At 39.5% G+C, this 11,029-nt stretch overlaps 2 protein-coding genes across 2 annotated transcripts; one reads left to right on the top strand and one right to left on the bottom strand.

Annotated features, from left to right (window-relative positions):
- The first annotated feature begins 3,755 nt into the window (after positions 1-3,755).
- Positions 3,756-6,962, top strand: LOC146571884 (lysozyme C, milk isozyme-like). Its single transcript, XM_085278546.1, has 5 exons — positions 3,756-3,957; positions 4,713-4,913; positions 5,098-5,161; positions 5,373-5,417; positions 5,546-6,962. The coding sequence occupies exons 1-5, from the start codon at positions 3,756-3,758 to the stop codon at positions 5,613-5,615; spliced, it is 582 nt and encodes a 193-aa protein (XP_085134672.1). The 3' UTR covers positions 5,616-6,962.
- Positions 6,156-10,327, bottom strand: smim28 (small integral membrane protein 28). Its single transcript, XM_085278547.1, has 2 exons — positions 10,178-10,327; positions 6,156-8,817 (listed from the first exon to the last, which is right to left on the bottom strand). Exons 1-2 carry the CDS (start codon positions 10,274-10,276, stop codon positions 8,404-8,406), a joined length of 513 nt encoding a protein of 170 aa, XP_085134673.1. The 5' UTR covers positions 10,277-10,327; the 3' UTR covers positions 6,156-8,403.
- Positions 10,328-11,029: the final 702 nt, after the last annotated feature.

The raw sequence follows: 11,029 nt of genomic DNA, 5'->3' as shown, positions 1-11,029 counted from the left end.
GTCTGGCATGATCCTTATCATTTCTGGCATTAACTACTTACATAAGCACAATATCTTCTTTAGTGCAACAAAAGCCCCACATGATCCGTCCACGAGAGAAACATGTGCACTTCTGCATTCATGCTTTAGAAATGGATTCTATCATAAGAAAACACTGCAGGAAGTTACGTGAATCGCTTGTAAAAAAGCCATACAAATACAAGAAGTATTATATGTTTTACCTCTCAATATGCTGCAACTGAAAATACATTTATTTAGGAACTTTTGAGGCTGTTTGTTGATGGTTTTACGATTTGGTAACATTTTCATTTATCTTCCGTCACTCAGTTACATTTCTCAGGAGCAGATTTTGATGGCTTTCTTTGCATTTATTATATCCTCTGTTTGTAGTTTCTGTTTATACTCAAGTTCATCTTCTTGGTTCTGTAGTTTGAGTTGTCTCCTTTTGTAATTCCATTCTGTTCTTTCTATCCTGTCTTGCCTGTTTCTCTTCTGTCTCTCAGGTTCTCGGGTTCGCATGTCTTAGTCTGGTTCTCAGTGTGTGTGTTAGTTTCAGTTTTATTTAGATAATCTCGTGTGCTTCATATTGAGTTTTATGTCTCCATTAACATTATTCCTGATTTTTTAGCTGAGTTCCCCGGTGTTTCACGTTACCTAGTATATATTAGCTCGCTCTTCACTCATCCATCTGTGTAGTGTCCATGTTCATATCTATGCCTCTTGTGATTCCTAGTTTTGATTATTTAGCGCCAGCTCATCTGACGTCCTTGTTTTGTGTTTGCTTTGAGAGTTTCTTAATAAATCTACCCACTGATTTTACATTCCATCTCCTGAATCCCACATGGGGGTCCTTTTCCTGTTTTCCACGCTTCTGAACCAAACCAACATATGTATATACAGTACATATTATATAAATGTGGCAAGTCTGATATCTGCAGAAGTGCCTCCTGTCCAGAGGAGGTCGCTCTTTCTGTCCTAGTCAGGACAGGCCAGTCTGCTTTTACATCAAACTACAATGGAAAACAACCCAAACAATAAACACCATATACAGCATATAAGGCAAAACTGGGGCTTGTACAATTCCAACCAACGTGAAAGTCAATATTTAGTATGGCTGCTTTTATTCAGCACATCCTGAATTCTCTTAGGTAAGCTTTGTTGTAAATTTTAATTTCTCGTTTTCACACTTCTACAGTGGCCTACTTTGGTTAATGGTAACATCAGTAATGTCAAAAATTTCTCCCCCTTAGCATTTGGCATTTTCCCAACAATATAATGTAATACCATAATCTAAACCCAGTCAATAAAACATAATTTTCTTAAGCAAACATCAGCAACCAAAAATTACCAGCTGCAAGATTAAGTCTCCAGCTCCACACTCTCATGTGAACCTCCAGTCTCTCTCTCTTCTCCTCCTGCCCCTGCCAAAAGCAAAGCAAAGCAAAGCATCCCCTTTCTCTTCCCTGCGTGGTTAATTGTTTGTCAACATTTACTCATCCTAACCTTGGTCCAGTCTTTGTCTCAGTGTCCGGTCAGTCAAAGATTCAGTCCACATCGTCAGTCCATCGCAGTTCTGTCTGTCTTCTGTCTTCATCAGGAAAGTGACTGTCCTTTAAGCTTCTTCTCAGGATAAGGACAGAATGAGAGGTGAAGCTGTCAAACCTTTAAGCCAAAGCCTGGCCTGTCTTCGTCCTAATTCTGTTAATCTATCATTTTGCCGCTGTACTCATGTTTTCAAGTTGAGAAGAGTCCATGGACACGTGTATTAACACACTAAAACATTTATTTAATATCATTTTCATTACCATTTCTTAACACTACCTAGATTTTTAACACATCTCTCTTTCTCTGGTTGCACACTCCACACATCCGCCAGTTTCCTTTTATGGGCATGCAAAGTTGTTCACTTCCTGCCAGACACACACACACAAATATACTCAGCTCTTTGCATTTGCAAGCATTCACATCAAAATCCAGCACACTTAACAGAGCTCTTTTGGCACAAATCCTCAGGATAATTAACAGTTTTTTTTTCACACAGATCACCATTCTTTAGCTCGGTTTTGTAGCATCATTCACACAATACTTTCTCACACACACACACACACACACACACACACACACACACACACACACACACACACACACACACACACACACACACACACACACACAGCCTTTCCTCTCAAAACAATGTGCACATTTAATCATTCATCCAAATAACAATTTTACACTTCATTTATACATTCACACATTTATAACAAAAGACTGCCACTGACTGCCAAGGTAAATTATTTCTATTACCATATCACATCTTCACTTCATCTTCAAAACCTCAGTACCTAACTTTTCGACTAATTTAAAAGCCTCTAAGGCCCAGGTTTGCCCACCCTGCTGGTCAATTTTACCCGCTTCGGGAACGCCCTCACCGATAGCAGTCAAATTTCTAGGCCCTAATTAATTTATAAGCACTCCCCGCAGCTCAACAGGAAGCTTTTATATTTCATGCACTTATGATTGTAGAATAAGCCACTGTCAACCTATATAAACAATAAATTAACTTCACTTTGTGTGCAGAGTAAAGGTGAGAAAACTTTCAAAGACTTTTAAGCCCTTTATAACATCGTACATTGACTAGGCTATTTTTTAGGTTGACTTTGTGTAGCTTGAATTTATCTGTCAGATCATTGTTGCTGTTTCGTGCGTTTTGTGGAGACATAACCGTGATGCTTGCAGTAAATTTTACAGTTTTCACAGTTGACAGTTTTTTCCCTCACTATTATTTTTAACCAATGACTTCCTTGTAGGCTTACAATGATGCCTGGGAAGAAATTATTGAACAGCAAACTGTGACTGTGTTCACGACAATCTGCTTTAAGGTTTCTTGACAAATATTTCAAATAAGCTTATTTTGTTTATCATGATAATCATCATCAAGCATTAAAACGTACTGCAGTTAAAGTCGTGAAAACCTGGCAAGCTTTTGTAAATTCGATTTTGGATGTTGACACATAAAGTGCATTCATTTTTGTTTCCTTTAAAGTTTCACTGACTTTAAAACAACTGATGATATTGTTCGTGTTATTTGGTCTGTTTACTGGAGGTAAGTTCTGCACAGCAAAATACACACAGGTCAGGTACCTGAATAAATATGCAATCTATGTCACGGTCCTGAGACTTTGACCCAGCATTTTGACTTTTGGACTGTGGAATATGAGGTAATGTTGCAAGTCAAATGAAGATGAGCACTGCTTGTATAATGTGTTGTACTTCTGGTTTCTTCTTTTTAGTCTCCTTCCTGAGTGAAGAGGATTTGCTCTTCTTATGTTGCTGTTTTGCTGGACTTGTTATTGTTCTTCTTTTTGTTGGATATAAAATGACAGCTGCACTCAGGAATCAGGTGGCCTTATATTTAATACATTCTGTGGTTACTGTAGTAACACTGTGTGCTCAAACACCTGATCCTTTATTATGAATCCTGATAATGTGATAATTCAGCTTCACCTCATCTGTCCTTTACACTCTCAGCCAGGTCTTTTCAGCTACATGAAGGCATGCCCTATAAACAAGAAAAGAGAGTTTCAGGTAGACATATCATTTTCTTCCCACACCCTCTTTTGAGCTCAGAAGCCATGTGATATTGGCTGCTGGTGGGGATAACTATTGTGCTCCATTCAGGGAATGGCATTTATCTAAAGTGAACAAGAGATGGCCTATTGCCAGCGGCTCTGCAGATGATATATTCTAAGTCACGTATGGTCTTTGAGTCAGAGACGACAGATGAACTCAAGATGAGGGTACACAGAATATTTCTCCTGGTAGTGCTGGGCTGCAGCTGGGCCGGTGGACGAATTGTGCCAAAATGTGAACTGAGAGACCAACTGATCTGGGCAACCAGCAGCCTTCCACAGAAAGCAAAAGATTCAGGACTGGACAGTGAGAAGTTCGTGACCAAGAGTAAGTGGCAATGATGCACTGAAGTCTGCTTAGAAATGAAATAGATTTAATTTAATGGATTTATTGTATTTTAGGACTTCGATTTTATATTGATATTTGTTTTAAGTCTCGTATAGAGTCTTTGAAAGCTGATGAAATCAAAACATTAGACTTGTAAACAAACTGGGAGTATGACAAGAGTCATGCCTGACATCTTTTTTCTTGTATATCTTTAATATAAACAGTAATTTGGTGTTCACTTTAAATGGCAAGCTAGCCCAACTCACTCTTCTATCTTGCTCTTATGCTTTAGTTTCATTATTAAGGTACTTTAACTGTGGGCTCGACTCTGTTTCCTCTCTGAAATCCCATTTTAATGTGAACAACTAAGATCCGACGATTCACGTGAAATGACAAAGCAAACTCTCAGCAACTTATTAAGCACCACTGTGATAGCAAAGAAACATGCCAGATGGCAGCTGCTTTGTCATCTTTGAGAAGGATTCATATTGCAACAGGATAATGATCCCAAACACAGATAAATATTCTTCCTCCAGATCAACCAGATTAGTGGTAAAAATGTTAGGTGAAACTGGTTCGGGTTTGTTTAAGATATGTTAAAAGACATGTTTTGAAATGTTGGTGGTGCTAGGAAAAACTAAGTCATGGAATTATTAGCAACTTCTAGGAGCCATAAATATCCAGAGGAAATTAAACAGATATATGCCCAGTCGTTTGAAAAACATTTGTCAGTTTGCTTCTCTTTTCTTCTCCAGTCGTCTGTTTTGTGGAAAACGTATCAGAATTTAACACCAGTTTGGTCAGTAACGGGCTGAGAGACGATGGCATTTGGCAGAAGAACAATTCTTCTGGGGACTCGGACGACACACTCTATGGCATTTTCCAGCTCTGGGATCAGCTGGTCTGTGGTAACGGCACAAATTCATCACCAAATATTTGTGCGATAAACTGCATGGGTGAGTATCATTCATTACAGGCAAATAAGTACGTTTGTAGATTTTTAATATCTTTCACTTGTTATTTTCTTGAAATTTGATGGATAGAATATCAGATGTAATTGTAGCGTCAAGCCTAGACAATGTAAATAAACAGAATCTACATCTGAACTAGAAAAATGTTTGTTTCTTTTTCTCCTTCTAGACTTGATTGATGATGACATACAAGACGATGTCCGCTGTCTGATGAAGCTCTTCGTCGATCTGGTGTAGGTCTTTCTGTCTTTTCTATGTAATTTGTCGGTATGATGTCACAGGATGCAACGAACCAGCAAAGATCCACGATGACAACTGAGAGATTTTGTTGTGATCAGATTAGAAAGTTGAATGTTTTGTTTGCAACTACACCAATTATTAACAGAAGGAACCGTGAGTACTCAGTGAAATTCACTTCAGTGCCTATTTTCATGATTTCCACAGTGAAAAAGGTTTTGGGGCAGCCCATTGGAAGGAGCTAAAGAAAGAGTGAGTTATGTCTTTATCTGTTTTGAAAACATGACCTTTAAGATGAACTCGTTGCTCAGTGCATATGCTATTCCTAATAAATTGCAATATTTGAATACATAAACTAATGCAAATCTGTTCTCTTGCAGGATTAAGCTCATCTTGCAGGATAAGTGCAAAGATAAGCAAGCAGCTGAGTACTTTGCTGAATGCCATTAGTAATGAATCTTATGTTAACAGGAATAAAGTGATTTGTGAAAATAAAATAAAACTAAAGCATGTAAAGTAAAGATTTAGAGTTGTCTGGAAGAACTGAATTGAATCTAGGAAATGTGGATTAAGATGAGCAGTGTGAAGAGGAGAATACAGAAATGTTAACCAGTGACTTAGATAAGTAGAGATAATAATGTCCTATGGCACAGGTACTGCCATGGAGCAGCTCAAAGCACAAACAAAACAGTGAGACCACACAGATAATGGAGTTTTGAATAGCAACAACAAAACAATCAAATTCAATTACCATCAAAATATATGTGATGAGTTCATGAATGTGGTGAAGGTGTTAAAAGGAAGAAAGATGCTGTTAGCATCAAGCCATTTTTAAAACAGTCAGCCAGTAGGTGTACTTCCTTTAGGAACTGCCTCGCACACCCTGCCTGTCTCTACACAAAACCAGAAAGAGGACAGAGCAGGCAGAGTGGGAGCACTCATCACCAGTGTGAGGTTGATTACTAAACTTTAGCATCAGGAGACACAATATAGATGTAGGATGTACTCGACAAGTAAGATTCACTTTCAGCTTTGTCAAGAGCCCCAACAGTTCTAGCAGGACGGTGCAGAGCTATCCAACTTGTTCTTACTGCAAGGTCGGAGGCTGTTGGCCTCACAGAGACGAACAAGGTGTCCTTTAGTGTCAAAAATCCAGAACCATTTCATGTTTTTATTCACCCCAGTTGCTTTAGAAGCGCCAGTTAACTTACCCCTATGCATGTCTTTGGACTGTGTTAGGCTGCTGAAGTACTGGATAATATGCAAACTCCACACAGAAAGGTTGATCCCACCTTGATTCAAATGCAGGACCTTTTTGTTGGCAGGTGATAGCCCTTCAAGGGCTGTAGTTTAATTATTTTTGATCCTCAATAATGAAGACATCTTTTTGTTCAAACATGATATATGACGCAATAACAAATGCTAAAAACAATTCTGTGCTTCTTTCAGCCTGGCATAGTTACAAATAATACCACTATCATGGTTTCATGTGCAGTGTTGGGAACATAAATCAGATTTCTACTAAAGATTATGACCATAACATGTGATCGTGTACATCATACAGTGTATTAAAACCATATTAGAGTAAGCAAATTTGTTGATGTTGTCATTCTGGCTTGTTACCACTAGAGGTCAGTCTTTGATGCAGTTTCTTTAGATTCTTCATCCTGCACTTCTACATTTGTCTTTCTCTCTGTTCCACTCTGTCCTTGGGGACAAGTCACACACATGTCACGGTCACATGTCACAGAGGGGAAAGAAAATCCGAAACAAGTTGAGAACACAAACAAGTGTATTCACACATGCAGTAAATGTCTTGATGCATGCTCAATCGTTCAGGTATAAGGAAATCCCAGAAAGTTGATTCTGTTTATCTGGAAGTAGCGTTTTCAGTGGGCGAAACATTTCATCACTCATTCAAGTGACTTCTTCAGGCTCCAGGTTTCCCCAATCTTATAAACACCACATCCAGAACACCTCGGATTTTGACTATAGAGGCAGATGAAGCAATGGTCTGGTACGACGTTACATCTCTCTTCACTTGTGTTCCAGTTACTGAAGCAGTGGAGGTAGTTTGTAAGAGATTACAGGGTGACCCCAACCTCAGCAACAGGACCACTCTCTGCACTTACCACATTTTTTTGCTCTTGGAACTGTCTTCATTACACCTATTTTAGAAATAAGGGTCAGTACTACAGGCAGAAACATGGCTGTGCCATGGGTTCCCCAGTTTCATCGATTTTGGCCAACCTGCAAATGGTAGAAGTGGAAAAGGGGGCTTTGTTATCCTACCATGGAACACCAACAAGCTTTGGATCAGGTATGTGGATGACACCTGGAGAAAATCAAATCTCAGGACATACCACAATTCACTGATCACATTAACACGGTGGGTCAACACAGCAAGTTCACCAGGGAGGATGCGAAAAATGGCAGGTTGGCCTTCATAGACCGTGAGATTTACAACAGTAATGTGGACATTTAAAAGCTGATGTGTGCCTTAAACCTACGGACACGGATCAGTATTTAATGTCTGACTCTCATCATCCACTGGAGCACAAACTGGGTGTCATCAGGACGCTACAACACTAACCCTTAGTGATCCCTTGTGTGTCAGGAGAATCACACAATCACAATTGAGACGCGTTTTCTCTAAACACTGCATCTCTCTGGCTTTTAACTCTTTCGTCCTGACCCCAAAACAGTTAGAAATCCATAAGTTTCAGGTTTTCTAACTGTTAAACTGGGGTTAAACTGACCTCCCAGCCCACTGTTCATTCAGTGGTGCTAGTTTCAGTCGTTGTGCAAATGTATTGTTTATAAGGTTGTGTAAACCTGCAGTCAGCTGAGACTGAAGAAGCCTGGATAAATAATGAAATATTTCTCCCACTGAAAACGCTACGTCCAGATGAACAGAATCAACTTTAATAAAGACAGTAAATAAAGACCAGCATGCAATTCATATCATTTGTTCCCTTTAAGTCCAGTTTGGCTCTTGAACAGCTAGATGGTCCTTTCCAGTATCTGTTTACACTGGCATGTGGTGTGTTTGCTTTATCAGAGATTGCTACTGCCCTCTGCTGCTAGAAAAGATATTACATGTAGTGTTGAGGAAAAAAAACACACAAGACTTGATGTGTACTAAGATCAAAACAGGAACCAAGAGAAGCTAAAGTTTTCTATTGCGCTGGAGAGTTGGATGATAGTTAAGTTGGCTGGGTCTGGTTTAGGACAATTGTCACCCAGTGGATTTGAGCTCTGGACACATTTTTGCTTCTATATTTTCTATTTTTATGGACTCTACATCTTTGGAACTGGATAGGCTGGCAGCTCTGGTGATCTTGGTGAGCGTTTCCTCGTACGGTGGAGGCAGGTAGACCATAACAAAGACTCCATCGGATCCATCAGAGCTGGTGCTGGCGTGGCGCTCGGCGTTCTTGGTCAGAGAGGACAGAAACTCAACGCTGCTCTCTGCATCCTCAAGGTCAAGAGTGATGATGTTAGCCAAGCTTAGTTTACTGTGTGAATAACAGCAGTATATCAGACCAACCAGGACAGCCAGCAGGAGGACGGAGACAATTGGAAGGATAATGTAAACCACCAGCTCCACACTTTCTGGAAATCCTAATTCGAGTCCATAAAAACTGTTGTCCTAGAGATCAGCAAAGAAGAATTCATGATATATTTGTCAGCACTGTCAGAACTTCCATAGTCATCTATAAGCACATTCATGTAAGAGATGTGCAAATTAATGCAGATTGCTAATGATGTACAGGTAAGTATATAACCTTATACCCCCCCCCCCCCCTCCCAAAAAACCCCAAAAGATTTTATTCACAATAAAACATTAAAAACAAATCAAATGTTTAAACTGAAAAAATGTACCATTTAACCAAAAAACAGCCCTCATTCACTAACAGTGCATAAATTATGTGTCAGAATGTTTCATTTACAAATTGTTGAATTATTACAGTTGGTATTTTATGAACAAATTTGTACAAACAAAAGGAACCTGGCTGTCTCGTAGTAGAATACTGCTACTACTACAACTGCTGTAATAATCCATCCAGCCAGCCATTCTCTTCCACTTATCCTTTTCAGGGTCGCCGGGGGGCTGGAGCTTTTCCAGGGCAAGAGGCGGGGTACACCCTGGACAGTTAGCCAGTCTGTCACAGGGCTAACACATAGAGACAGACAGACTTTCGTACTAAGATTCACACCTGTGGGCAATTTATAATAAGCAGCAGCTGTTTCTGCAGTGAGATAACATTGATTTCATTTTAGATTAAGCTGTCCCACCTGCACATCTGCAGTGCTGATCACTCATAACCCTGAGACGGTTTGATCCAGAAACAAAGGGTGATTCTACAGCCCTCCAGCTTTGAGAGAACAACGTGTGAAGAAACATGTTCTTCTTACGTCCACTCATAGTGTCCCTAATTCCTGTTGCCTCACTTTTTCTAGCAATTAGTTAATGCTGCCTGGATAGGCAACAGGAAAGTGAGGCAACTCTGCATTTCACAGAGTTACATGTTGGCGCTATATAAAATAAAATTGAATTCAATTGAATTGAATTGAACATATAACAGGTGAAAATTAAATCAGATTAACTGAAAAAAAATGAGTTGACTTAAATAAAAAAACCTTTAATTTAACTGTAGCATAAAAGTATTTATTAAACATAACAGCTGCAACTTTGAGCTTAATGTAAAAATCTGTTTCCTTAACAACCAACATCTGCTATCATCAAAGCAGCAGAGGAGCCAGTAACTCATCTTAAGGTGTTATGGTGTTATTCCAACAGATGTTGGCTCTGCAGCATCAGTGCTGGAATGACTCATATCTTAAAATTATAACATTTAATTTAAAAACAAGGATACACAAAAATAAGCTAGGTGAGAAATGTTTCTTTCATTCATTATTATTATTATTAGTACGGTAGTAGTTGTTGTTGGGGGAGCTTTAATATAAAGGATTAATTTGTCAGATTTACACAGCTGAACTCTACACACCTGCTGCTCTGATGTTGAAGGAGATCCTGTCACCCAGTCATACGACTCTCTGCCTGCTGGTCCAAACCTCATCCAGCTGCTATCCAGTAGCCCCCGCATGATGCTGAGGTGTGTGTGATTGATGTTGGATGGTGAAATATATGTTTACAGAGTAAAGACTGGCTCGAGCTGTTGGTCCGGATGTTTCGGGAGTAAACAAAGCTGAGAGCAGGGCGGAGATGGCTGCTGATTGGGGGGGAGGAGGGTGCTTGGAGTCCGGTGAAATGAGTAAAACTGGGGTCAAACGGTTGGTGGGAGGGGCCACATGCTAAGCAGCTGCTCACATGCTCGCACATGCAGGCTTTATACTCCAGCCGGCCTTATAAGAATATTAAGTATATATGAGCGTGTGTGTGAAAAGCTTGGTTACATAAAAAGGCGGGGCTTCACTTTACATCAAACCTCAGACACAAGGACATAATCGAGAAATAAATCAATCTGAGAGTGAAGTTACACACCTGTTACAAACTATTTGTGTATTACTATTTATTGCTACAAAATGATAAAACATTCATGCATTTATCCATTTTCTTAATCATTTGTCCGAGCCAAGGGGTGCTTTTAGAAATATTTGCTAATTTAGTTAAAGTGTAAAATAGAATTCCCTTATTCCAAGTTTTGTCAGCCTTAATTCAGCCATTTTTACAGCAGTTACAGTTTTAAGTCTTCTTTGACAAGCTTTGGACGCCTTCATGTGGGCGGCATCGACACCAGCATCACATGTGAAGATCCTCTCAGAGTCTGTTTCAGACTTCACAGATGATAAGAAGTCTTGTGTCCCCTGGAGATGAAGCCTGACTTTCAACCCAGGTT

This window comes from Mchenga conophoros, linkage group LG6 (assembly GCF_057382185.1).
Source record: "Mchenga conophoros isolate Kocher_MC1m ecotype Shallow Benthic linkage group LG6, M_conophoros_male_GT1.1, whole genome shotgun sequence".
Taxonomy (NCBI): Eukaryota; Metazoa; Chordata; class Actinopteri; order Cichliformes; family Cichlidae; genus Mchenga; species Mchenga conophoros.
The sequence above is the reverse complement of the archived record's forward strand: the minus strand, read 5'-3'. Positions and strand labels throughout refer to the sequence as shown.

Excerpts from the sequence above, each read along its gene's own strand:
- LOC146571884 (XM_085278546.1), top strand. The coding sequence starts at position 3,756 with ATGGTCTTTGAGTCAGAGACGACAGATGAACTCAAGATGAGGGTACAC. Across the intron at positions 3,958-4,712 it reads TGAGAAGTTCGTGACCAAGA|TCGTCTGTTTTGTGGAAAAC; the intron begins GTAAGTGGCAAT and ends TTTCTTCTCCAG. Across the intron at positions 4,914-5,097 it reads TTGTGCGATAAACTGCATGG|ACTTGATTGATGATGACATA; the intron begins GTGAGTATCATT and ends TTCTCCTTCTAG.
- smim28 (XM_085278547.1), bottom strand. The coding sequence starts at position 10,276 with ATGCGGGGGCTACTGGATAGCAGCTGGATGAGGTTTGGACCAGCAGGC. Across the intron at positions 8,818-10,177 it reads CTTCAACATCAGAGCAGCAG|GACAACAGTTTTTATGGACT; the intron begins GTGTGTAGAGTT and ends GCTGATCTCTAG.